At 38.9% G+C, this 26,904-nt stretch overlaps 1 protein-coding gene across 3 annotated transcripts in view; it reads left to right on the top strand.

Moving 5' to 3' along the window:
- roraa (RAR-related orphan receptor A, paralog a) overlaps window positions 1–26,904 on the top strand; it is a 223,374-nt gene that overhangs the window by 148,824 nt on the left and 47,646 nt on the right. Inside the window, exon 1 of one of the 3 annotated variants that reach the window (XM_032582864.1) lies at window positions 16,051–16,214. The exons of the other annotated variants lie outside the window; for them this stretch is intronic. Within the exon in view, the coding sequence (XP_032438755.1) occupies window positions 16,184–16,214 (31 nt within the window). The 5' untranslated portion in view covers window positions 16,051–16,183. Of the gene's footprint in view, window positions 1–16,050; window positions 16,215–26,904 lie in introns of those variants that run through there. 3 annotated transcript variants of the gene reach the window in all.

The raw sequence follows: 26,904 nt of genomic DNA, 5'->3' as shown, positions 1-26,904 counted from the left end.
GCTAAAGACAATGATTCTTCTTTCTACTTCCTGGTCTTATTTGAACAAAACCTTACACCTTGTAGTACAATGTGACCCAGACTTCTCACAGCTTTGTTCTTTGTACTCTTCCAGAAAGATAAAATTTGTGAAGTGCATATTTTGAAGTTGTACTCTCAACATTGTCTTCCATTAGCTTGTTGATGATTAAAAGTCCTCAGAAGTTACCATGGGCCCCTTGGCTACCCTTTTAATTAATGTTTTTCTTTCTCAGCTGTCCATTCTAGACTGACCGCCTCGTCGCAGTAGATTCGCAGTTGCACGCTGCTCCTCCTGAAGGCAGTCGGTTGCTCTAGTATTTATTTTGGGGCATCAGAGTAGACTAATCTGAATACGAAGACATGCCATGGTTTTCAGATTTTTATTTGCAAAAACGTTTTAAAAATTAAACATAGTTCATTTCACTGCAGTTATGTGCTACCCCATGTTAGTCTAAAATCCCATTAAAATAGATCAAACTTTGAGTGTGTAACATGAAAAAATGTGAAAAAGTTCACAGAGTATGAACTCTCTTGCAAGCCACTATATGAAAGTATGGGTTTCTGTGGATGTGTGCGTGTGCGTGTGTGCGTGTGTGTGTGTGCTTTTTAAGAGGTCTCTCCAGTCCAACCTAAACCACAGGGATGGGTCGTGTCTCGCTGACTCTCCACTCTGCCTGAGTGATCAAACTGCTGGAAGCTCCCCGCCATGCCAGTCCCCTCATCAATATAAATTACAGGGGCAGCTGTTCACTGGCAGCCTCTTCTCCTCTCCTTCCCTCTCCTCCATCTACCCAAATTCACTAATCATTGAGCCATCAGAAGGTGAAGTGTCCTAGATGAAAACAGATACTTATTTTTGCTCCAGTGGCTGTAATGTCCACTTTTTGTGTAGTCTTTTTATATTAGTTGCCTTGACATTACTTGAGACATAATTTTCTCCTTATTTTTCTGTCTGTCTTTCATTTTTTCCTCCCTAAAAAGGAAAAGGGCATCTTCAACGCTTTTTTTTTTCAACCACCGGGCTTTAATTCTCATCAAGAAGTCAGCTGTGGTTTTCCTGAGCATGTCCTTGGCAGTTTTACCACATGCTCTGTTATATGGACTCGTTTCTGTCAAAACAGCCTGAGCCTAGAAGACATGAGAGCAAAAATAATTTAATTTTACCTGCTGGTCTTTTTTTTTTTTTTTTTTTTTCTGACTTTGATGGTGGACACCAGATACTCCCCATAACCATCTCCTACCTCATCAGGGCCATGTTTTCTGTGAGATGAGTTTCTGTTTGGACCTGTTGGTGTGGAGCGAAGGCTCAGATGCAGCGCCTGATTACACTGAGATTAGACGTCTCACCTCTAATCTCCCATCAGCAGTCTGGGACTCTGTCTCACAGCTCGAATTGCAGAAAACTAGCCAATGCACACAAACGCACGCACACAAGTACGCATTTTGTGACATGTAGCCAGGATGCTCTGTGTCGAGCAGAGCAGATCGCCTGATTAACTAACCCTCTCACCATCCTGCAGCTGCATATGTACATTATGCTGATTGTTGACGATTTGAAGGAAAATACAGAAACAGGGAGATTCATATTTTTAGAGATGGACTGTACAGAATTTGGTCACTTTTAAAAACAATTTCTTTGTAGGGCACTTATTGAAATACCTAAATATTCAAAACGTCTACCCCAGAGTTTTAATTCAGAACATGAGATTTTTCTTTTCTTTTGTGACATTTTTCAAATTTCTTTAGTTACATCCCAAAAATTAAGGTTAAAAATACTGACCTTATGTGGTTCCATGCCCAAATGTTAACAAAATCAAATTGAATGTGAGAATATGTGAGATGAATTCAAAGTCAAAGATAAATTAGCAGACATGCCTCTATGTGTTGTTAAAATACTTTCCTATAGTACAGATATATGTGATTCCTCTGTCTAAGCCCCTTTGATAGAGGAGGCAGCAGTACAAATGTAACTGTGGGACGAAGGAGGAGTCCAGACAGATGAGGTTTCCTCTCTCTTCACTTTGAAGATGCATTTTTAGACGGCCCCAATTTCTTTCCACCCTTTGCAATATTTATCTCCATTGAGGTAACAGACATTGCACTGATTGAGAAACATGGCCCTTCTCCTGCATCATCATTTATTTGCTTTTAGCGTGTATTGAGTTCCTCTTGTCTGTGACGTGCACTCCCATGCTTGTAGTACAGTCAAACTCTTTTGTTTTTTTTTAAGACTCTTATTAATTAGATTCTTCTGTGATGCTTAAGGAATAGAGAGCATTTAGAGTTACAGAAAAGTTACAGTACTCACTGGGGCTAAATTAAAGTCAAAAAGTCTGAGTTCTCCTTCTGACTTTTTGTCATTACAGAACATTAGTTTGAAATATCAGAGACGTTTTTGAAAATGTCTCATTAATCCAAATTAGACTTTGTGTTTACAAGGCACAGTGACAGTGCTTACCTATTTGAAGCAACTTCTTCACCCCTAAAGTGGATACTAAGTTGGGTTTTATTTCACCCAAACTTAGTGTGATGCATGTTTTTTGCTTGTTTGTTTTCTGTAGTTGTGCCATGTCTGCAAAGGTACAGAGCGCAAATTTCACAGTGAAGGGAGATATTTTCTCTCAAGAGTATATAAGAATTGTCTGAACATCTTTTGTGGAATCAAAGTTTTCTCTTTCTCATGCATCTCAGTATGATGTTTTTTGCCATTGTTTTTTGCATAGTGGAAGTGCGTACTTTTAACTGATACATGATTTTCATAATGTTTTATACAATCTGTGTAGTGCATTAGTATACAGTACCCGATACCCATATCCAGCATGCTCCATGGTGGCTGTGGTATTTTCAGGGTGAATTGTTGTCTTAGTTTTCTATCGCTTATAGGAATTTGTATAACATTGAAAAGTTCAGCTTTAGTCTCTTACCAGAGTATTTTGTTCTAGATGTTTCCTGTGTCCCCTACAAGACTTGAAAGATGCTTCAAACTGAGACTGACTTCCTTCTTGCCACTCTTGCATGAATACCATGTTGCTGGAGTTCACAACTAAGAGCTATGTTGGCTGCACTGCATGTTTTTAGGGGTATTAGAGCAAAGGGGTGATAGCAGCATACACTTTAGATTTCTAAATACAAAAACAAAGTAAGCTTTGCTCTGATTCACACAAAATCTGAATAAAATATATTAAAGTTAGCAGTTGTGAAAACGTTTAGTGGGTATGAATACTTTTGCAAAGTATAGTGTGTTAGTAAAGACCTTCAAATTAAGATGATGAACTTCATGTCACAGGCTCTTAAAAATGACATTACAGACATTATCTGGTTGTTTTGAATGAAACTGTTGAACGGCATCTGTGATTTTCCAGTTAATCAAACATGAGATTTATGGTCCTTAATGGTGCTGTACATTGCCAATTGAGGAGAATAATACGTCCCAGTTGCTGTGTAATTTTGCTTGGCAACAGGCGCACTCCTGTGGAATCGCCCGAGGGGCAGTGTGAGTTGTCTCTGCATAGCTCCGTGTTCCAGGCTCGGTCGTTGTTTGAAGGTATTTCATCACATTGTTGCCTTGATTCAGCTCTTTGGGGATTTGTTAGTTGCACTCATGTGGGAAGTGCATCCAGAACATTGTTAAGCTAGGGCTGATAATGAAGATCAGCCAGCCAGAGTCCCCTGAGCCGCGCAGAGCGAGATACTCGAGCGAGACGCGCGGCGCAGACACGGTGGAGTGGGACGCGCGGGCACAGCAGCAGCACACACAGACACAAAGGAATCATCAGCACAAAACATACAACACTCAACTGTGCTGTAGTGTTACACAGAGCATTCGCTAAAGCAGGTTTTTTTTTCATAATTTGCTGTATTCTGCTGTCATAAACATTTTAAAATTGCAGTATTGCCATTATGTTGATTCTAGTTGAGTAATACCATAACCATTTAAATGTTTTTCCTTTGTTGAGAGTGACAATGATAATGACTGCATCAGGCATAATCTCCCAGTCTGGGGAAAGTTATTTGGTTCTCAGCATGGTTCTGGAACTGCTTGTTTTCTTTTTTCCCACAGCAATATTGAGAGCTTAAATTGACAAAATCTCTCTCCTTGCTCTCTTTCTGTAAGTTATGTTTCCTTTTACTTGACTTGTTTGTTCTACAGAGGAAGGGTTTTCTTTTTGGACATTTTGGTTTAATCTATAATGATGCCTTTTTTCCCCCTTAAATAGGTCAGTGCAATCACAGCAGTGAGGAATGGACAGTCACTGTAAAAGGGAAATCAATAGAGTTATCTATTTGTCGTAAACCAGGCCAGCATAATTTTTCTCCATTTTTCCTGGACTGCCATGTCTTTTCCTCTCCGACGCAATATGGCAAGTCCTCATCTTTCGCTGAAAGAATTATGTCTGTCATTTCATGAAATTAGAAATGGCCTTTGTACATGCGCTTTCTCTGCATAGGTTTCTGTGGCCAAAGGCTTTTCTTTTTATCACATACGAGAGGCCTAGGGTGCTGGAAAAGGAGCCATCGGGTTTCAGGACAGGTTTGTGTGGGCTCAGGCTTCTCTGCTTTTGTTGGTTCTTAATCTGGTTCTACTCTCGGTGCTGAGTCTTTCAGAGAATTTCGAGCTGGAGCAAAGAGAGACCTCATCAGCTTTTTTCCCCTCAGTCTTTCCCTTTTGTGTCTGCCACAACCGAAGCCCTGTCTTTGAAGTGTCGTCTGACCAGGAACAAGAGTTAGTGACATGTGACAAGGATACAATGCTCAGACGGGGAAGTGGCCCCATCTGCTGTGGCCGATTTCTCTTTTGCTGGACGTCTCCGGTAAAGGAGAGTGAGGAGTATGGTGAAATGTCGACGTCTGCTAAGGAAGAAATGACTTGTACCCACTGTTAGTATAGTGCTGTGCACAGGATCGTCCAGCTTTCACAGACGTTATTCGTCTCTTACCATTTCTTTGATGCCTCTTCACTTTCCCTCGGCGTGCAAACATTCAGCACAGGGCAAGAGGTTTCACCACATAATGAAAGCTTTGATTCGTGCTGGGCGACAGAGACAGAAGTCAGATAGGATCCAGACCAGATGAGGAAGGTGCAGAGTGTACAATCTGAGCCAACTTTGAATTATTCACAGCACTATCATAATAAAGACATGTACGTTGCCTATTAATGCCAATGACCTTTTATAAATTTTGAACCATTGCAGCCACAAAACCCAAGGTATTTTTTGCATCGTTAAGTGAAGTGATTTGTCAACACAATAGCGCACATCATTTTGAAGTAAAGAAATGATTCTTGATTTTTTTGTTTTATTTTACTTTTTTTTTTTTTTTTACAAATATAAAATCTATTTATCACCCTCATTTTTGTAGAATTTCACGGCTGTGACTGATACATATCTCGGGCTCAGTCTCAAATCTTTACCAATTTATTAAGTATGCATTAAGCAGAGTTTTCATTATGAGCATGTTTCTATTTTAAAAAAAGATATTTTATTTGTCTGTCATAATATTCTAATCTAAGATGTTGGCTTTTCATTATCTGAAAGAAGATCAACTTAATCAACAAAAATAAAGGCTTGAAAATTGATGACTTATATAATGTGTTTGTTTCCCTCAGTGGATTGAGTGTCTGAATAAATTTTTCAAAGTTATAAAAAAATATAATACATATAGAAATTCCTCGGTTTACTTATTTAAGTGGCTAAGAATTCTATAAAATGGTTTTGCTTCAATGTAGATCATTATAATGGGTTGCAATTCATAATTTTCTCTTTTTCATAGAGGGTAGAAAAAATAAAAATATTTTCCTTTAATGCTGCTGAATAAATAAAGCACATTAAAAAATTAATTGAAATTTGTTGCTGGGTAAGCATAATTTTCAGTTTAATGATAATTACTAAAGTGCACTGGGTAAAATAAAAGAACAGAAAAAAGGAAACTGCTCTTTTGTTAGATCATTTGAACTGTGGATCATCTCTTTCTGACAAATAGCATAATTCTGCTCAGAAACTAAAGTAGAAAAAGAAGTTGCGCCTACAAAGAGGAGTGCAGATGTGCTCACAAATCCTTTTGTTGATTTTACACATTGACATTTGTGCTGATCGCATTGTGCCTATTTTGTTGAATCTGAGTTATTAGAAGAATGCTGTGGTTTTTTTTTTTTTTTTTTTACTTTTTTTCTCCCCACCTTGCTATTAATTTGCGTTTCTGTGGGTGTGCAGCATGAGAACAGAGAGATGTGGTTAACCCATTGTGAAGTTAGCCGTCATCATTAAGATTCTTCAGATAACAGGCATGCGGATTTCTACTGCTCAGCATTATAAGATCCCAAACATCAAAGGCAGATTTTCATTTTACAGTGTCTGTGCGGCGCTGTTCAAGGAAGGAAGAAAGAAAGAAAAGACAGGAAAAACAGGTGGGGAGATATGGAGTCAAGCAACGCTGCATACATGTAGAAGAAAGAAAAACATGTATGCTGTTTATTATGGGTTCTGGTGATGCTATACGTATCTAATTTTTGTCCAATCTGGTTAATTATTGCAAGCCTAAATAAAGCTGCTAATGATTGCAGGGTTGGCTCTTTCAGCTTCGCTATCACACTTCACTTATTTATTTATTTTTTTTACTTTAACTTACCAGATTATACCCTATTATTTTCTGATCAATCTTAAAGCCCTGCTGCCAATTATCTTCTTATTTGTCCAAACCATATTCTTATTCGGCAACTGTTCCAAAGATTTTACAAGGAAGCTCTCCTTAATTTTGATTACTTTCTCTTTCAGCATGCTGCCATTATGCAGGCGCAATTACATCAGAATGAGCTGTTCAACAGTGAGAGTATTGAATGTACAAGAGCGAGAAGTATGCTGTTCTCCAGCATTGTGCTGGATTACAGAATCAAGGTCGACTCACAAGACACAGAGCAGCATTATCCCTTAATCCTGTGTTTTGGTTTCAAATAGCCTTTTTACACCTAATCTTCACAAGTAAAATGACAAACATGAATACTGAGGTGGGTATTTAAACATGCATTACCCACAATGTTAAGGTCACAGGCTTATTGCTGACTTAAATTGGCTCTGTATGTTGGTGAAAGAATAGACAGCCATGTATTACTTTGTTGCGCCTCTATTACAGAAGAGCTGTGATATAGAGACTTGTGATGAAACATCCTATGGCAGTTTTAAATAGATAAGCCTGGGAACTCTTAGCAAAGTTAAGGCTACATCAGATTACATTCATGTTCAGTCATCAGCCAGTCTTTATAAATGCTTAATAATCAGTCTGAAAAGTGAAGGCTCTTTCTTCACAACAAAAGAATTGCGATAAAATTTATGCATAATTTTAAGGTCTAAAAATGGATTTAAAATCAACACAAGGCTGTACGCTGTCATTGTCATTGTCATTGTTATACAGGTGTTGAATGCCTGAGTGGTTGTAACTCTCTATCACAAAGCTATAATGAGATGAGCTGACCACACGGTGGAAAAAAGTTACTCTTACAGTTACAACTTCACAAAGAATAAATTAAACTTATGCTGTGAACGAAAAGAACATTTAAGCATTTGTGGTCACTTCAGTTTGTGCAGCACCTGTGTCCCTCAGAGACAAAGATGTTATTTTAAAGATTGTCATAGAAATAGAATATATGAGTACATTTTATTTTGCAAACACACAAAAAGCACGGCCTGGGTTCCAACCAAGGACCCTATAAAAACCACAGTGCTAACAACTCAACCACCATGCAGCCCTTTTTTAGATTTCAAATTTTTAATTTCTAAGGCTAAAAACTAAATTCATCAACATTGATTAAACCTTGTGTTAAGTCTCATATAAGACAGAAACATTCGAATGTTTATGTCAAAAAAATTAATTTAAATTTTTCAGCTAACAAACAATTACAAGGTTATAGTCTTGTGTTGAAATCCAGGGCCATCGCCCACATGAATAAGTTTGTTTTTGATTATATCTGGTCCTTTGAAACCTTTCGAAGTGACCTGTAAAAAAACAGATTATGTCTATTAAATTTAACGTTAAAGTTAAATTTATATATCTAATATCTACCAATATCTAGACTAGGACTTCTGACTTGATTATTTATTTTATTCTGTTATATTATTTCAGGACGGACTATAAATAAGTAGAAGATAGGTTAATATTTCTCCAACATGTTTACCTTTTGTCAAGTTGGCTTCGACCATATGTATGGGAGTCTACAGATAATGCAAAAGAAGCACTCACTCTACTACCACAGCGTCTCCCCTTGACCAAGCTGGTCTGATCATGCCCGTCAGGCTCAGCTGTGGCAGAGCTGCTGGAAACTTAAAGGTGCTGTGAAAGACTAAAAGTGGGCCAGCCGCTGCTGCCTCCTGTTGACCTACCTTGTTCGGAGGGTCCAGGTACAGACTGATGACAGGACTCCTCCTCAGCGGACCACATTACTAATGTGTGAGGGTGCAAGAGGAACACATCCGGTGATGAATCACTCCCCTGCACCCATGGCATCCTCATAAGTCAAGAGTAAAAGTGTTGAGAACAGGCTCGGTAAAGAGATCCTTCGTGTCGCGTCGTCCACCGCAGAGAAACTCCATCCCGGACCCAGTAGAGGTGTGGAAGGTGTGGAAAGGCTAAGTGGCGCACATCACATATATAGCCTGAGGAACTCCCTCAATCTTGAAGAAAACATTTGTCCCTCCTGTGTGTCACTTCTTTTTTTTTTTTTTTTTAGAACTTAGGAAATTTACTTTCATGCTTGAACAGAGCTAATAAATGATTATGTTGATGAAGAATGTCTCTGTGGACCACCTGCTTTACCCTAAAATCACATAGATAATGTTAAATATGTGTTAGTTTACGCAAAGACAGTTTTCACCATGCAGTCACAGAAAAGGCATTGCCTCATTACTCACTTAGATGCTTTTGGAACCAGAATAATGGTTAAACTACTCAGCCTGAAAGGAGAAAAAATTTATATATAAATAAATATATATATATTTTTTTTCTAAATGAAAGCAACTTCTTTGATGCAGATGTGCATGCTTCTCTGTTGTCTTCTTTTCTTCTAGCCTTAAGCCAGAAGGTTAAACTATTTTAGTTTACACGCGTACCTCCCCCAAGAGCCGATGTCGTGCAACGGCAGTGATGTTGGGGGAGTGCACATGTTTGATGCCGGGTAATACATCACAAACACCAGGGGGTCTCCCTGGTATGCTCCTCAATAATGAAGTTCATTCGTTAACTTCTCCCTCAAAGGCCAAGTTCCCCTGCTGCCCTTTTCAGCAGCCATTGCAACTCTTACCAGAGTCACCCCTCTAACAGTAAAAAAGACACATCATAATGCTCCCCCGCCCCGACAGGCACAGTGGTTGCCTTCGCAGAACATGAAGAATAAGCAGGTCCATTATCAATCCCTCATGCCTGGTTATAGCCATAATTATCACAGGGAAATGACCTGCTCTGTTTGGTTTGCCATAGAGGAGCCGCTCCTGCCTAATCACCTCCTCCTTCTCTGCTATCATCCTCCTGCGATGAAGATGGGGATGTTTTTTTTTTTTTTTTGGGCACGAGAGGGTAGGGTGAAAGGGAGGGGGGGTCTTGCCAGTTCATTAGAATTCACAGGGTTCCACCTCCCTGCCTAGCCAAGCTAAGCCTCTCACACAGGCTGCCATGCCTGCGATAATCTCCCCTCCTCGTTCCCTTTCACTCCTTCTCTCTCCCTCTCGCTAACCGCCTGTTTCTTTTTCCCTTTCTGTCCCCAAGGGCAGCCTTACACAAAAGATACGTGCCGCAATTCATTGTCAAATCTGATTTCTATTGATCTATTGAAAAATTGCTCAGTGACATCTGCGATAACTCTCAAGCGGTGGCAATGAGCACTCTTTACAACCGCCTTTACATCTGATAAGCCATACAAATAAACTGGCTCGTTCCAGTTCCTTCTCTACCTGGCTATTTTTTTTCTTTAATAACTGGATATGAAATGCTTATTAAAGAAATATCTAAAAAGTGCCAAGAAACAAACATGTGGCCAAAGAACGAAATGGAGAGTCAAAGATTTATTCATTGAGGTTCTGTAAATAAATTGTTAGCAGGTAATATCATGTCAGTGTTTTTGTAGCCCAGTGATGTCTGCACAATAAAAAAACAAGTGAAGCATAGTGATGTAAGTAAACACAGTTTGATAAATTTTTACCCTTCCTTATTTTTCTATTAGGTAATTACTTTGAACAATAATGCTTCACATTTCACACAGGAAGATCATTGTTGCCGCAACGTCCTTCTTCCATTCAATAATCATCTTTATCTTTGAAAGTAATTAACTAATGCAAACTCGATAAGATAAAATACTATCTCATGGGTGACTATGATGTTCTTAAGACTAGAGTTTTTTCTATAACAGGGGAAAGCCGCTTTGGTATTGTTTCATTTATACTATCCTTTCTCACAAGAACTAGCTAAATTGAACTTGTACTAATGAAGGAACCAGGAGCCTTCTCAACTGCTGGTTAGATTTTAATCAGAACAATACATATTATTTGAGTTTTCTAAAAACTCAGACATTTTACATGAACCAAGTAAAATTACCAAAATTACCATCAGAACACTAAGTACATCAAACACAATAAAGGGAGAAAACTTAACATAGAACATTAAAAAAAGACACTAGCCATACATTGAAAGCTGTTCTGGAAAGGTGTGTTTTAAGATGTGACTTGAATGTGAATTTGAATTTTACCTGCTTATAACTTTTGACAGAACCTCACTTCATTTTCATTTCAGCTACCTGATCTATTTTTTAAAGCCTTTTATTCAGATGTTCCCATCTTCAAGGGACCAAGTGACACGAAGCAAAGGTAAAGGTCTGCCTTAAATGATCTTAAGAGTTGTGGTCATGCTATCATGACTTCTTAAGCAGTAGTGACAGAGTTCTGATATTTTCTTTTTGTTTTTTTTTTTTCTTGGCAAAGTATATACATTGATGGAATTGAATTTGAAATACTGCAGGGTTGTGAGAATTATTTAAATTCAGCTCTATAAATAACTGTGGCGGTGAAAGAAAAGGTTACAGCCTTGTCAACCATTGCTATTCACAGTGTTGTTGATTCTGATTACATGACAGCTGACAGGTGTACACCTAACCTGTTTAGAAATGATATGCTTTCATATGCCTTCTTCTGACCCTACTTTTCTATAAATATTGTGTAAATATTGTGTGTCTGTGCATTTAGTGACAGGGAGTAAGGGAGAGAAAAAGTGTGATTCTGAACTGGCCCTGGGGCTGTGTGCATATAAAAGATGAAGGGACGCTTATATAGCTATTAGTCATCTGATCTGAGTGTAACCATGAAAACTGTTAAAAGGTGTAATGCTTACACTTCTGCTACATTTTTATATGAGATAAATTGCACTGCTCCATGTAAAATCCATTAGTCATAATGAGTTAATGGCGTCTCCTGTAACTACACATGCCATAAAATATTGGCACAGCTGAGGTTGTGTAGACTGCTTTTAAACCTTCGCAATTCTGCATTTAAAGTGGTTCGTAAACGAAGCCCTCTTCGGACCCATGGAAATAACCCAGGAGTGTCCTCTGTTTTCATAGAAACAGATATTTTCTTTGTTGTCTGTGTGATTTATTGAAGTCTTCCCACAAGTGGAAGCCTCCAGGAAATTGCCTGAAATGGCCCTAAATTGGTTTATGATTGTGCGGTGTGGGCCGGTGGTGTTATAGTTCTGATATTATGCCCTCCGCTCCTTGGCATCTATATTAAATTGATCTGTGTTGTTTTCATGGAGTGCCTGTTTGAGCTTGTTAATTCGACCTCCGCTGCAGGCTGGTCAGCGCCGTTTCAAACACCCAGGTGGATCTGCTGTGGAATAAAACACTCAGATTGCTAATACTTTAACAAGAAAATATGCAGGTATGAAAGAGCCTATCCTGTGGGGGTCAGAGGCCACAGACGGGACTAAGCATACTGACAACAGATCTGCTGTTTTGAGTCCAGAGTAGGAAGAGTTAACGTGCATCAGCTGCACAGTGAGCTTGTGCATAGAATGGCTACTGACAGACTGCTAATGAGGCCATTATCGGGTCTCATCCTCTCCTCTCCTCCAGGGGCATCACTGGATGTTCAACACCACATTTCAATTGAATTTCATTCCACAGGACTTGTTTACAGTAAATATATTTGGTTGAATTAATCCTGGAAGACTGTGAGAGATGACATTTAGCCAGTCTGAATACAAATATAAACTTACCCTGAATGTTATCATCAGCTCATTTACATATCTTATTAATGCTTCCCCAGTTTAAACTGAAGGGTATTAAAGGGTTATTGACTAAAATAAAGCCTTTGATTGCTCCACACGACTGGACCAGTTCTTAAAGACACATTTGACCACTTTGTGACTCAGTCAATACAGCAGTCAACATGCATCAGAGACATATTGGCTTAGTGTCAATGGTAATGTGGAGCCCTCAAGAAAAAGTGTGATCAAGGGTAAATGAAGTGGAAACATTTGTCCTTAGGGAAGACGGGCATTGGAAGTACATTTAACACACTTGATGTTCGTTGATATTTTTATAGCTGCTTCAGATCAACTTGTCCTTCTCTTCAGATTGTGATTTTTTTTTTAACCAATATGATGATCACGGGTGTAAAAAGTCAGACTTGTTTGGCCCTTTTTTATGAGCCCTAATAGCCTTCCATCAACATTTAGAAATGTATTGCATCCTCATATGTATCTCATTTGGAGGACACTCGAGTGTTTATTTAAGTTAACTGCAGATGATTATGGTCAACAGCTAATGCAATTTGAAAATTCTGTTTAAATTGTAATATTACATAAAACCATTTTTAAAAAATAACTTTTTTTTAGCACAGAGGCGTTTTGCTATATATTATAAATTGCTATGTACGCTATCATGCTGAAGGAGGCTAACTTAATAGTTAACCATCTTTGTCAAATTCTACAAGAAGAGTAATCCATAAAATCTAATTGCTAAAGAAGCTTGAGTGTAGCAACCAAACATAGTATTGGAAAGTTCAGTGGAAGGAAAAAAACTGTAAAAAAAAATAATAAAAAGAGTAGTGAAGTAATGCCTGTTCATTTGTTTGTAAGACATTCACAAGATGTGAACAGTGCTCACAGACTAAGCATGGACTCCAACTCGTCCATTCCTTATGTTGGAACACAAATATATTTTTATTGGCCCTATGTAATTTCACAATTTCTAAGAAACTGAATTTTAGGTTTTATTAGCTGTATGCCATGTTCATCATAATCACCAGAAATATATCACTCTCTGAGTTCTTGGAACAGAACCAGTGCGACTGGTACATCTTGCCTGTTCATAGGGATGATCTGAAAAAAAAAAACGTGCGATACAAAATGAAGCAAATTGTCAGTTCCTCTTATTTCTTTAGTAAATATAATCCTTGTGAATTGGAAACCCCTGGGTCATATAGACAAAAGAGGAATAATATGAAAAACAATTCTGACTCCTCTCCTGACATTCAGACTCTAATATAAACATAATCCTCCTCTCAGATGTTGTTTTTAACTAGCCAGCATAAACAACTCCTATATGGTGGTGTTTCATGTTTGTTTGTGTGCTTCTTCCTGTTTAACCACTCCACAGCGTCGTGTCGTGCTCTGTAGAAGGCTGACTCTGCAGCCAGTTTTCAAGACACGACCACAGACAGCAGTGGTTAAACATGTTTCTGCGTGGGCCATGGTCTTGACTCATCTGGCGAGCTTTGAAGGTCTCGCAGAGATGCACACCTTTAAACAAAGCAACTGATTCTCACAGTCACACCGTTTTTAAACGGTTTGCCAACTGTGGACTTTCCTTGTTTTACTCTTTGGTCCATTTGACTCTATCAGTCTCAGAATGATGTTGTGTTCATTACTGTGCTGAGCCGTAAGAGACCGGCGTTGACACAACCTGAGCTAATGTGTTTAGTTACTCTAATGGATCATACAGGTCCTAATGAAACATTGTCATGAGAAGATTTATGTTGCAAGCTGCTGAGTCCTCATTTAAATTTCATATGTGGTTAGAAGTACCCTTTATTTAATCATTAGACACAGAGTAGAAGACACATAATTAAATATAAATATTTATAATAAATAATGAACAACAGCAGCTTCACTTTAAGTTGGTGTTCTCTACACTCTTTCTGATCAGTTCAACTCGAATGACATTTTTCAAAAGCTGGTTTAAACTACAAACATGTTCACTGTAAATAATCTCGAATTGTTATGTAAAGTAATGTTATTCTTTCTAATTTAACTCAGATCATTTTAACTGCTCTTTGGAAGGTGGACAACTACTAAATGTCATTGGGTTGTTTTGACATAAAAAATAATAATTTCTTTCCTACTTATCAAAAATATAGATGTGTAGAGCCTGATTGAATTGGGATTGTCATCAAAGACATAATCAATGCACGGATCAGTCTTTGACGTTTAAAAAAAAGAGTGGTTTATACTAGTAAACCTAAAACGGGGCATGACTGGGTTTTTCATCTTGTTATCATTCAAAATGTATGGTCTAATCATGAGGGTCTGACATGGTCATCTCTGATTCTTCCCTCTGCAAAGTTCCAGGGTTGTAAACTGCTGTTTTTCCAACAAAAATCACTTACACCAATGATTTTTCAAAAATCTATCTCCTGACAGTAGATTTTTCCTCACTGAGTAGATGTACTTGAATCATCTTTTGTGTGACTGCTAAAAAACAACATTGAAGAGTATTCAAAGAGGGCAGTCAATAAATGTGGCAGAACTGGCATGTGAATTTTTTTTAAGAATTTTTTTTGCATGTGTAGGATATCCAGAAGTTCTATGCGACATCACAGGCAATAAATAGAAATTTAAATATTTGGCATATTGGGGAGTCATCATTCTTGTGTAAAGATTGATCTCAGAAGTGTGTGTAATAAAAATCAAGAAACAGCTTAGAACATTAAAAGGAAGCTCCAAAATTCTGATTGCCAAATCTCAAATATTTATACTGTCATTAATAAAAGAAAATAAATATTTTCTCTAGTTCATTTTCTTTCTTTTTGAAATACTGCTGTGTCTGAAACCCGAGCTGTATGATGTTTGTCTTGAGACAAGATGATATGAGCACCAGCTTATTCATGAAATGCCAAATGGTTATTGGCCAAGGCTGGATTGCACTAAAACCAGAATATTGTATCAGAGAGAGGCAGCTGGTAAGGAGTCAGAGCAGATTATCATATGAGAGAGGATGAGTGAGAAGAGAGGTGGGGTAGAGGGGGTTGGAGGGTGGTAGAGACTGGAATGGAAAGCAGGGGGCGAGAGTGAGGGGCACATGAGGAGGAGAGAAGACAGAGAGATGGTTGCTGCGGGGCGGAGGGGATCATCCAAACCATTCCGTCACTATCATAGCTTCCTCACCTGGTGGGAAAAGTGTGTGCGCTTAATAGAGAGGAATGCGTGTGTGTGTGTGTATGTGTGGGTGTGGGTGAGTCCTCCGAGAGGTCAGAGGAAGATGCTGAGGCTCCACTCGTCTTCTCTCTGCAAAGGGCCCACCGCTGCTAGCAAACATCTGGCCTCACACTGATCACTCATATCCACCGGCAGGGAGGAGGAGCACTTCTATCTCTGAGCCACAGATTAAAAAAAAAAGAATAAAAAAATCACACACCCTCTCTTATCCGCTCCGTCATATTTTTGTTTCTTCCCGCTTCTACTTCCCCTCCCCATTTATCTACCTTTCCTTTTAGCCTTTCTCAGACTCTATGCTTTCTTTAGATAATCAAAAAAAAAAAGTTTCACAAAAAAAAAATCTTCTTTGACTTTATCCTTTCTCTGTAAAGATAAGCTACAGAGCAGCAGATAGTTTGGGTGTGCTGTGTCTAGCAAGCTGGGGCAGACAAGACTGCAATCAGTGGGAAGAGGGCCAGCTTCCCCCTGCCTGAGCTCTCAGCGCCCCTACTGGCTGCACGCTGTGCCAATCAAAAGGCCGGGTGGGTGGGGAAAGCAGGCAGACATGCACGCTGATGTCACAGTCACATGGATTCTGGTGTGGTCATGCTCGGAGGCTGAGAGACGGAGCTGTGCTTGCTGGCCAGCTGCTGCTGAGACAGCAGTGGAGGGCTTTGCGCTGCTGATAGTTTCTTCTCTTATGGACGCGAAGCTTAATGATGTATTTTGTGATTTCAGCTATGAAAGGTAAGAGAAGGAAGACGATCGTGTCATAAAGATAAACATGCACGTTTAATTGCGCTGCCGGCGTAACAAGTTGAGAGAAGTGCAGGCTCCGCTGCTCGCAGCCTGCCAACTCCGTGCGTTGTGTTTGCAGGACATGAGGGGAGAGAGAGGGTACCAGAGGGCTCCAGGTCGAACTTAAGATTTCTTTTGTGCATGGACATAGAATTTCTAAACTCTGGCGAATGCATTTGTAAAATATAGATTTTAATATTTTATATGTCTCGAAATGTGGTTTGACTTGATTATTTACAGTGTGTGATTTCTCGCTGCTATACTGTCGTGCGAGTGTGTGGAAACCACAGCCGGTGTAATCTGTTCGTGTCTGTCAAGAATCCTTGCCGAGTTCATCTGCAGAAGTTTCTCGTTTTCCGTCTCGTCTTTGTTTTGATTTTTTTTTTTTATTTAGTTAGTTACTAAGTTACACTTAATGTTTTTGTGTTTTTTATGTTGGGTTGCGCGTTTGAATCCCGTTCTTAGCCCAGTTGTTTCAGTCCAGAGAGAGTGTGTGGCCGTGTTTGGGGGGCGGAGGGGAGCGGGCAGTGGCGCGGATGGCAGACTGTGATTCTTTTGAGTTGATACCGGCGCGTGTCTGCAAGTGCGTGCATACATGCCGGCGTGCGCGTGCGTGTGCTTTGCTCCACTGACCTATTTTTTTACGGTTGGATTGAGTGGGGGGGTTCTCGGGTTGTAGATGTGTGGTCATGAGAGCACCAGGATGGGTCCTCCCAGCCGCCGGAACGTTCATCCTCTCTGCCCATAATCCCAGCTCGTCCAGCCCCCCTCGCCCGCCCTCCTCCTCCCACCTTTCCCTCCATCATCCAGGCGCACATGTGCGCACACATCCCAGCAGACTGATAAAAGTGCTGTCAGACATACAGTGCTGCACACCTCTCCCATGCATGCATGCGTGCTTGCATATGCCTTTATTCGCATGTTTTCACTCTCGTGCATGCATTCTCTTTTGCAGTGGAAGATGTGAGCGCGCACTCAGAAGCGGGGCTCATATTTGCACACTTTCATGATCATAATGAGCAAAAGGCAGCTGTCACTTTGTTACACGGGGAACAAGAAATCTCCAGTAATAATTTGATGTGTTGTCTTCTTCTCCTCTCACTTGTTCTATTGTTATTTTAAGTGTTTGCCTTGCTAGAATTTAATGTTATTGTTCTTCTAATCTGGACTTCATACACACACAAAAAAGAGACAGAGACAAAAGAAACTTAGATCTTTTTTCTTTTGATTTTGATTGTTTTCGCCCATTTGGTCTGACTGGATAGGATATGCTTGATTTGTTGCCGTGTTGTACCATTTATTTAATTTCTTCTTTAATCTTCCATCAACCTGGCCAGGTCTGGAGACCAGCCTCTGTATATCATCCAACACATGTTCTTATTCTAACCTGCTTCATTGATGGTTCACTGTCCCATTAAAAAAAAAAAAAAAAATCAAATCATACATTTTAACACATTGCTTTCACATCTTGGAGCAGTTGGAATTTGTGTGACTGGCTCCTCTGATCACTTTATTTTATTTTTTTTAATTAATGACAGGGGAAATCATTTAGGAAGTGAGAAGCTCAGATGTGTTGAGACGGGTTATAAAAATCAGGAAGAGACACACCAAGAAAAGACCTTTTGACCCTGTGTCCTTTTTATTCATAGTTTGGATTGAAGCAAAGGTAGAAAAAAGGTAGAGTGTATGGAAAATGACTTCTCAAAAAGCGGACTGTCTGAGCATGATTTATTTTATCCTTGCTTTTTAAATTGTGTGAAAATACTATCTTACTTGAACAATCTTTACGTTAATACACTTTCCCCCAAATATGCCATTGTAGTAATCGGTTAATGTGTCCGTTTTGAATTTTTTTTTGCTTTCTCGTTTTTTCCGTAGATTGTTACGCTGTAGTCTGCTAGAGGTTGCAGGTGTCACCGCAGCACGCTGTGAAAATGTGATGGCTAAAATTGAAATGTGAACAAGCAGTATAATTGGATGCTAATTCAAATGGCAGTGACAGTTTCTTCCAGAAAATGGTTGGAGAATTGAATGAACTGCACAGCGAATTTCTGTTTTGCCACAAACTTACTAATTATGGTAAACTTATCGCCCTCTCGCTGCTCTTTGAGCCTTTCTGTGTCTTTTTGATATTTTCTTTCAGCTTCAAAATAATGCAAATATATTACAACAACTGCGCCTGAGTCTCCATGGCGTTCTCTCCCTTCTATTCTCTCCCTCTCAGTTCAGCCTCTCTACCACACCACTGCCTCTCAAGTACCTAATTACCTGTAATGGAAACATCCCTCTCATTACCCCATGCAAATTAGCCATCCTACTCAGCACAATTAAGATGAAAATTCCAATTACATCATTAAAGAAAGTTCTTTGATGTTCGGCTAGAAAAGGTAAAAAGTGCTTCTTGTCCAGAGTACATATAATTAACCCTTGGAAAAAAAAAATGGGGCGGGGGCAGCTCTACTGTGCTTGTGGACAGCTCTCAGATATGTGATTTAGTTTGAGTGTGTGCTAGGCTGTGAGAAATGTGCTGGGGCTTTAGAGAAGATGAAGCCAAATATCTTGTGATAGGTGCTTTAAGGCTACATTAACAAGGCTGTAAATATTTGTTGTAGATTTGGCACTCGTTGTCTCTTTCCATCAGCGGTCCATTGAAGTGCTGCACTACCTCATGCTGCAGGCTCTCGCACATTAAAGGAGAGGTTAACAAGATTGGCTATTATCCAGTTAGGGACTGAGGACTTGAAGAGCCATGAGGGGAAAAAAACATGTCTGATTAAGTTGAGGTTGCATCATCTACAAGAATTTGTAATTAATGTCTAATTTATTAGAGAAACAAAAATTACACTTCTGATACAGCCTCTCCTGATTTGTGCTGATAAACAAATGTATATTAATATGAGCTAAAACAGTTCCTACAGAAATAAAAATGTGATTAATGTCAGTTCAATCTCGCTACACGTGATGTGACACAGAAAGTTTGAGCAAATAATCCATGCATTCAGAAAACGTTCTGCCGCTGCACTAACAAATGGAAAAGTTGCGGTTTGGCCATCTTTCCTGCCTTTTAGCTGGCTGAGGAAGTGGAATGATGTCCCCACAGGTTATTAAGGAGTGTGGGATGTGCCTGTCTGCGCTGTGCGCAACTGAGACAAACATCCTGGCTGCCTAACTGTGTGGAGAGGGGCTGGTTAATGAGATATTGGCTGCCCATTGAGAGCATGGATTTTTGATTTGGCAGTATGGAAGTTGGAAAGAGGGTGAGGTGCACTCTGGAGAGCAGAGGAGCCTGATGATAAAGAGTAATATCTGAAAACCGATAGGATTTGTTTTTCTTTTGACTCAATTTTTGGTATTGTTTATGAAGTCTGCAAAATTTTATGAGTCAATATGAGATTCTCATCTTATCAAAGCCTTCTTTTATTATCATCTTATTTATTAAAAAAGAGAATAATGAAAAAACTAAATAATAGAATGTTATTACTAACATTAATTTGAATTAATTTTCACTGACTTAAAAACATTTAGTAGTAGTAGATTAAATGATAATCTGAGTATTTTTTTTTTACTGTTCTTTATCGAGTATTACAAGTATAACATATTATCTTTTTACTCATTTAGCACTTATCTGCCTGCATTCTCGGTATAACATTTACAAATTGCTAAATTGTAGTTTTTCAAAATACTTGTCTGAAAAAAATAACAGTGACATTCTTTTATTAATTTTTTAAGAATAGCGACTATAGTATTGTTTTCAGTCAGCTGACCAGCAGTGCACAGTAACAAGTGGGGAATACAGCACTAATTTGCTTTATGCTTCATACAGAACATAGAGTATTTAGGGTAAAGTCATACTGCTGCCTTTTGTGGTGTCTAAATGAAAAGACTTGAAAACATGTCTGATGGAAAATTTAGGCAGTTTTGAAACCGTCTCAAATCATGTAACAAAACCAGCTTTTGCTTATTTTACAATTCAGTTTAACTTTTTTTTCCTTGTTCCATGTGATGTTACTTTGTATTTTTAATCCTTAGTTGTTAATTGAAAAAAAAAATTCTATGCATCTATTGTTTTGCTTTGTTGTTCATTTTGTCTTTTTTATTTTCTTTATTCAACTTCTAGTATACGAGTTATGTTTTTTTTGTTTTTTTTATTAATTGGAAGTGCTTTCTCTAATTAACTTGTTAATAAAACAAGAGTTTGCCACATCAGACAATCATCTGGATAAAGAACCAGGTAAAGCCTAATGCATGTTCCAGAGAAGTCAGCTTACTGATGAGAATTATTCTGTACTGGAGAGAACAAATATTACTAGATAGGGAAATGCCAACAAAACAGTGAATCTTAAATTTTACTCACATCTCTAATCCCTAACGCCTGCGTCACTGAAGGGATAAATAAATACCATCTGATAGCTGTATTGATTCCTGTGGGATTGTTTGGCTCAATTTCTGACTGTTTAGTCTGCACCCTCACTTTAACAAAACGTAGTTTCCATTTATTCTCCATATCTGAGAATAGTTCAAACCACATACAGTAAACCTTTACCTGGGAGTCAGCCCTGTCTGTCATATTGTCCTGTCAGTCACACCATATGACTTTGACAGATTTGTCCCATCACAAACGAGGTTAAATGACTCCCAGTGCTCTGTGGCCGGTCGAGCAGCGGGGCATGAGAGACAAAAGTGGCTAGAAGCAGCTGTCGGCTTCCATGAGTTGATTTTTCTTCGTTCTGAAACATTCATTTCAAGTTCACTCTGGGTTCTCAATTTAGCTCTCCAGTCAGGTAAAACACCTAGCAGGGCTTAGTCAAATGCCTCTAACTTAGGGGTAATTTTCTACTTTACTTTCACTCAGTATTTCAGGAGTCACTTATAGATCCTTTGAAGTGTCTCCCTGTCATGCAGCATTTAACTGCTGATAGAATACTTCCCCTGTCAGCACTGGTTAGATAATCATACACTACAGTCCATTTTTTACTTTCATTTTCTCCTCTCTCTCTCTTTTTCTCCTTTTAGCTTCCTCTGTAGAAGATGCACAGAGAATACAGATGTGGTGTTTTACAGCTCCTCTTCAGACACTGCATGTTTAGAATTGCTAGATCTTCTTGGTTTATTTATTGAAATTTGCTTATTTATTGAACACAAGCTCACTTATCTTAATTGTGTTGATAAAATAAATGCTGTCAGTGAGACTTTTGAAATTGAAAGAAGTAACATTTCTTTTTTCTGCTTTCACCTTATACACTTTGCCACTTGTGGTTTTGAAGTAACAGTGTTTAAAGAGAGAGAAGGGCGAAGTTTTATTCCCCTGCACTTTCATTCTGAGCATATTTCTTACCATCTGTTTTTTTTTCTCCCCTCTCTTTCCTTTTTCCTCTATGGGCCTCTGGAGGGCTGTCCATTGGCTTTTTGAAGTTGCATCAAAGAGGAAATGGGGAAGAAAAAGCATTATTGATTTTGCGTTTTGTCTGACTCAAACACTGAGGACAGAGAAATACAGAAGGAGCTAGGTGTTCGGCAGTGGGGCAGCTCTGTCTCTTAAGAGGGAGCCAGAAGGAGAACCCAAAAGATGCAGAAGATGAGATTTACCAGACAACTGTAAACGCACCTTTCCCTGGAGTTCTCTACTCGGTCCTCTTACATCAACTGCTCATTATCTTACAGTTGGAGACAAACTTTTGTCGGGTAGCTTTACCACCACCGCCTCATCCTCCTTCTCTATCATGCCTTTCGAGCCCCAACGTCTGATGGTGCTCTACAGTTGACCTGCTTTTCCATGAAACACCAAGCCGCTCTCAGTTGTAATCAGATCTGTTTGCAAGGCAAGCATGCTGGCAGCAGGAGAGAAGCCAGCAAGCTTGTATTGTTTGTGTGGGTTATCGCCCTCATCCTCCTCCTTCGTCAGCCCAGCGGTGGTGAGACAAGAGAGGAGTGCTTCGCTGGTGTTAATGTGGCCCAGGTTGTCTGAAAAGGAGCTCTGGGTGATAGCTGCTGATAAGAATTTGTCGCTGTTCTGCTTCATTCAGCACTAAGGTGGGAGGTAGAGTCCGGTGTAGCTTCATTATTATGTATTTCTAAATAAACTGTGGTTTGGCACATGTACAGATTCTTTCAACTGAATTCAAAGGTGAATTTATTTCAGCTGTACAGTAGAAAAAGGGAGATATCTGTATTATATTATTATTCAATATTCACAGAGTGATATATTTCAGAAATTTATTTTAATTGAATTAAATTTCTTGTAATTTGTTTTAATGATAATGGTTTTCAGCTATATTAGGTTTTTTAAAGTAAATTAGAGGAATAACCAGGAGCAATATTTTTATTTTACTTTTTTAAGTTTTGGTTTGGATTCCTTTTGCATGAATTACTTCATCAGTGCAGCATGGCTCAGAGGTGATTAGCCGGTGGCGTTAAGGAACCCAGGTTGCTTTGAAAGTGGGCTTCAGTGTGGGATGTCCATGATCTTCCTCTTATCAATACTCCATTGATTCTCTATTGAGGTTAGGCAAATTTACTAACACAGTAATACACTGGTCATTAAAGCAAGCATTAGCACATTTGATGTTGTGGGCAGGGGCCAGATACTGTCGGAAAGCAAAATTTGCGTATCCAGTGACTTGAATTTTTTTGGTTTGTTTTTAAATTTAATCTGAAAAGAGGAGTTGGACTACTGAGCAGCAGTCCAGTCCTTTTTATCTTTAGCTTAGGTCAGCTGCATTTTATGTCTCTAACTCAGGAGTGGCTCAACTTAAGGATGGAAAATGTCCGTATGCGGTGGCTCTTCAAAGTCTGACTCCAGCCATAGTCACTGCCTTGTGATTCTTCCCAAAACCCCACACTTTTTCCTTCCACTCAACTTTACATTGCTATGTTCAGTCTTGACTCTGATAGCCAGCTTTCTTTTAGATTTGGCCTTTTGTGTCCTACCGTCCTTATAGGTATAAAAAGCCGTCTGCTGTAGTCTTTATATGATTGTCTCAACATTTCCGTATGAAAGATATTTTTATTGCTCCTATAGAATATTCAAATTTTCTGAGAAACTGAATTTTATATTTTCAGAAGCTAGTCATTAAAAATAACAAAAATACATGCCTGACATGTCAGTATGTGTGTGTATTGCAACAAGTTTTACTTTCCCTTTATGAGAGGAATTAATAAAATGTACTTTTTTATGCTATTCAAAATAATCAGATCCACCTGTAGGTTGTTGACTGAAGGGATTGTAGGTTAGAGGTTATGCCTTGCCAAGATGCTGTCCCCTCTGCTCCATGGAAAGTTGCCGTGGCTTCTCTGCATCCTGGCGAAGGGAGAGAGGATGAAAAATGAGGGGCGCTTGGAATTTTGATGAAACAAGGGAACAGGCAGCGCTGTAACAAAGGTCGTCGCAACATGCGCTCCGCCGCTTGATTACAAAAGGGAGAGAAGTGTGTGTGGGGCGTTTGATTACATATCCCAGCAGAGGCCATTAGGGGTTCTTCTGCTAGGATGCCATCATTTACACTCATCTGATCTAGTGTCGACACTAATGAACAAACAAAGCGTGCCAATCCTCCTGAGCACTAGGGGGTGCTCTTGAAAAATACAAATGATGTGAAGATTTGCTCCCCAGAGTTACGAACTCCTTAACTTTAGTTTCACTGCTGACTAGTTTGATGTTGCCACCAGGCAGAATTATAACAAAGCAAGTGAAATCTCATTCAAGGTTTTCCGGCACAATGTCCGCCTCAACCCGACTCTGATGCGTGAAAGGAATTTATCATGGTAGATAACAAAGAAAAATAGCCTTGCCTGAAAAATACTCTGCATAAGATTGATTTTTATGCACATGCATTTATTTGAAATAAAAGAAATGCTGCTTCAGTGTTAATTGCAAAGATGAAAGGAAAGAAGAATGTGCAAGGCAATGAACTTTGTTTAAAGGCACAGCACATAGTTTATTCAGGGACGTGGCGCTTTAATGAAATCCAAACCCATTTATAGCCTCACAAAGTGTGATGGGATAGTGAAACCGTATTTGTATGGGCATTAACAATGAGCTTCGCATGCATGCATTGGTCTCACTATCCTAATTTAGCGAATCAGGCATCAAAGGCAACTGTACGGCGAGTCGTGTTTAGGATGAGAGTGTGCATCCTCCCCTGCTGGAGCAATGGGGTTAACGGGATGTGGAGAGATCCTTGACCCATCTGAGGCACTCCCCCAACCCCACTCTCCCTGCAATGTTGAATATCTGATTGCTGATTATGAGTTTATTCCCCATTGTGCTCAGGCTTTCGCGCGCTAAGATCCGTCCCTCCCCAACTGAACTGATTAAGGAGCTGGAAAACGGTGCTACAGCTCTCAGAAATTGCTGAAAGACTCTCTCAGAAAACCTGGCAATCTGGAGTACAGCTGGCAATCACCCACCGCTGACTCTCGGAGGCTCTTTTTTGGGTTGTTTTGTTGTTTTCAAGTGGGTTTTCTGGCATATTGTTGTCTTTGTTCCCCAGGGCTTCTTGTTTCTGGATGAGAGCATTCCTAGTGCTGAGCACAGGTTCTTGTCAACCTGGATGCTCAGCCCAGCCTAGTCCAGCCTCAACAACAGCACCGTCAGCAAAGACTGAGTTGCTTATGATCAGTCTCTTACAGCAGCCTAATTTGGGCCAAAACAAGAATTTTCATCATTCATTTAAAAACCCTCCTTTGTTCTTTTCTTAGCTCCCTGAAAGCAACACATAGGACAAAAGCATCTGCGTACTGAAAAAAAAAGACTACTTTAAAAGTATTCTAATGTAAATTTTTAAGGGTTTATGTGCAGTTCACTGGTTTCTGTCAAAATAAAGAGTTTTCTAGTAAAAAGACAGCAGCAATGTTTCTTTTTTGCTTGCAGGGAATCTGTCACTTGGCTACAAATCAGCTGCTGCCTTTTGCTAAGTTTTGTTTATGTCAATAGTTAGAGGGAAGAGAAAGGCAATCCTCTCCTCTCCAAGCTAATAGATGTTTAAAATCCTTTAATGTGTGACTTGGGGACAACAGATGATAAATCTGCCTAAGTGTAGCAGTCTATAGGAGAATACACATGAAAAGCTTTATGACCCAGCCCACATGACACCCCACTTTAAAAACATGATATCAACAATTGTATAAATGCTTAAATATTTTTTGTTGTCCAGTAGAAATGCAAATATTATCTTGAATTATTTCTTACTTTAGACTAGTATATGTTATTGGCCTTATAAAACAAGAATGACAAATTGTGGATGTGTTTCCACAGTTTAGAACCCCTAAAACTTTCTGTAGCACCTACACCTGTAAGTCCTTTTCATAAGCTGCCAGACAAAGTGCTGGAGTGACAAGATAAATGGAGCATAGATCATTTGAGCGCTGCCCTTCCCCAAATTGATGCTGCACACTGTTGGACCAAGTTTCCATTTGTGGTATGAAAACTAAAAAATTCTCCTCACTGTTGTGTGTGCTGTGTGCTACGTTCTTTTTTAGAGCATGTGGGTTACTTTGAGGCCATGAAAATTTCATGGCCTCAAAGAAAAGTGATTTCTGTCACATTTAAATAGTAATATAAACGACTGTGCAAAAACAAAAAAAAAATTCACCAAGAAATCTGAATTGAGTGTAAAGACCTGCTGTGTAAATGTAGACCACTATCATCTTGTTTTCTCGTGTTACTCTATGAAGAACAGAATGGCAAAAGAGTAGGCTGGTCTGTGCAATAAGCAATCCAAATTGTTAACTTACTACCAGGTGCTTTTTTTGGTTGTTGTTTAACGTTACCTTCATATAAATGGGCTAGCCTTGTTGATAGTCTAGATCTTATTTCCAAGAGGGAAAACTTAATAAAATCAGAGCTGACATAAAAAAAATTGCTAAAACAGAAATGGTATATGAAAGGTCAATTGTGTTTTACTTGCTTAAGTCATATTACAGATAATAACATGAACATAATGTGTGTATTAACAACAGCAGGAATAACTTTTTTCTTTAGAATAGAAAAGGGGGGAAATACTATGATTTTATGAAACCTATGCAAATTAGTGTATGCATAGATATTATCATAAAGGACTGCTTTAGGTGCAATATTTATTTGCTAATGTATTCTAGTTGTCTGGAACTTACTCTATGCATGTTAATGAGGTATTCAGACGGAATACCTTAGGAGGAAGTCTTACTGTGACCATATTATAAAAGGTAATACAGACATTTGTAACCACTGGGTTGATGGACTGAAAACAGAGGAGTGTGTGGATTTAACACAACTGATGTCATTGCAGTTTAGAAAAAAATACATCACCACTGCAGGTTTTTCTAAAGTTGTACAGCACTGATTCATATGTTAGCTATGTGCTAATTGTTTTATTCTGAATGGGGTGTAGCATCTATTGCAGATTAGAAAAGTAAAAAAGTATAGGAGTACTTTGTCATACAAATTCTAGTTAACTGATTGTTAAAAAATATGAAGAAAAAATTATTGGGCTTTCATTACTTGAAATTAAATATATGGACCATTTTGACTTAAAATGTTATCACAATATTTAGTTGTTTTTATGTTTTACAAAAGGTCAAAACCAATATCTTAACTGTCAGTTGGCTAGGACCAACCCCCAACATAAAAACAAATTATAAGAAAACAGTGACTGCCTCATCC

This window comes from Xiphophorus hellerii, chromosome 2 (assembly GCF_003331165.1).
Source record: "Xiphophorus hellerii strain 12219 chromosome 2, Xiphophorus_hellerii-4.1, whole genome shotgun sequence".
In the NCBI taxonomy this organism is placed as follows: domain Eukaryota; kingdom Metazoa; phylum Chordata; class Actinopteri; order Cyprinodontiformes; family Poeciliidae; genus Xiphophorus; species Xiphophorus hellerii.
This window is presented reverse-complemented; position numbering and strand designations above follow the sequence as displayed.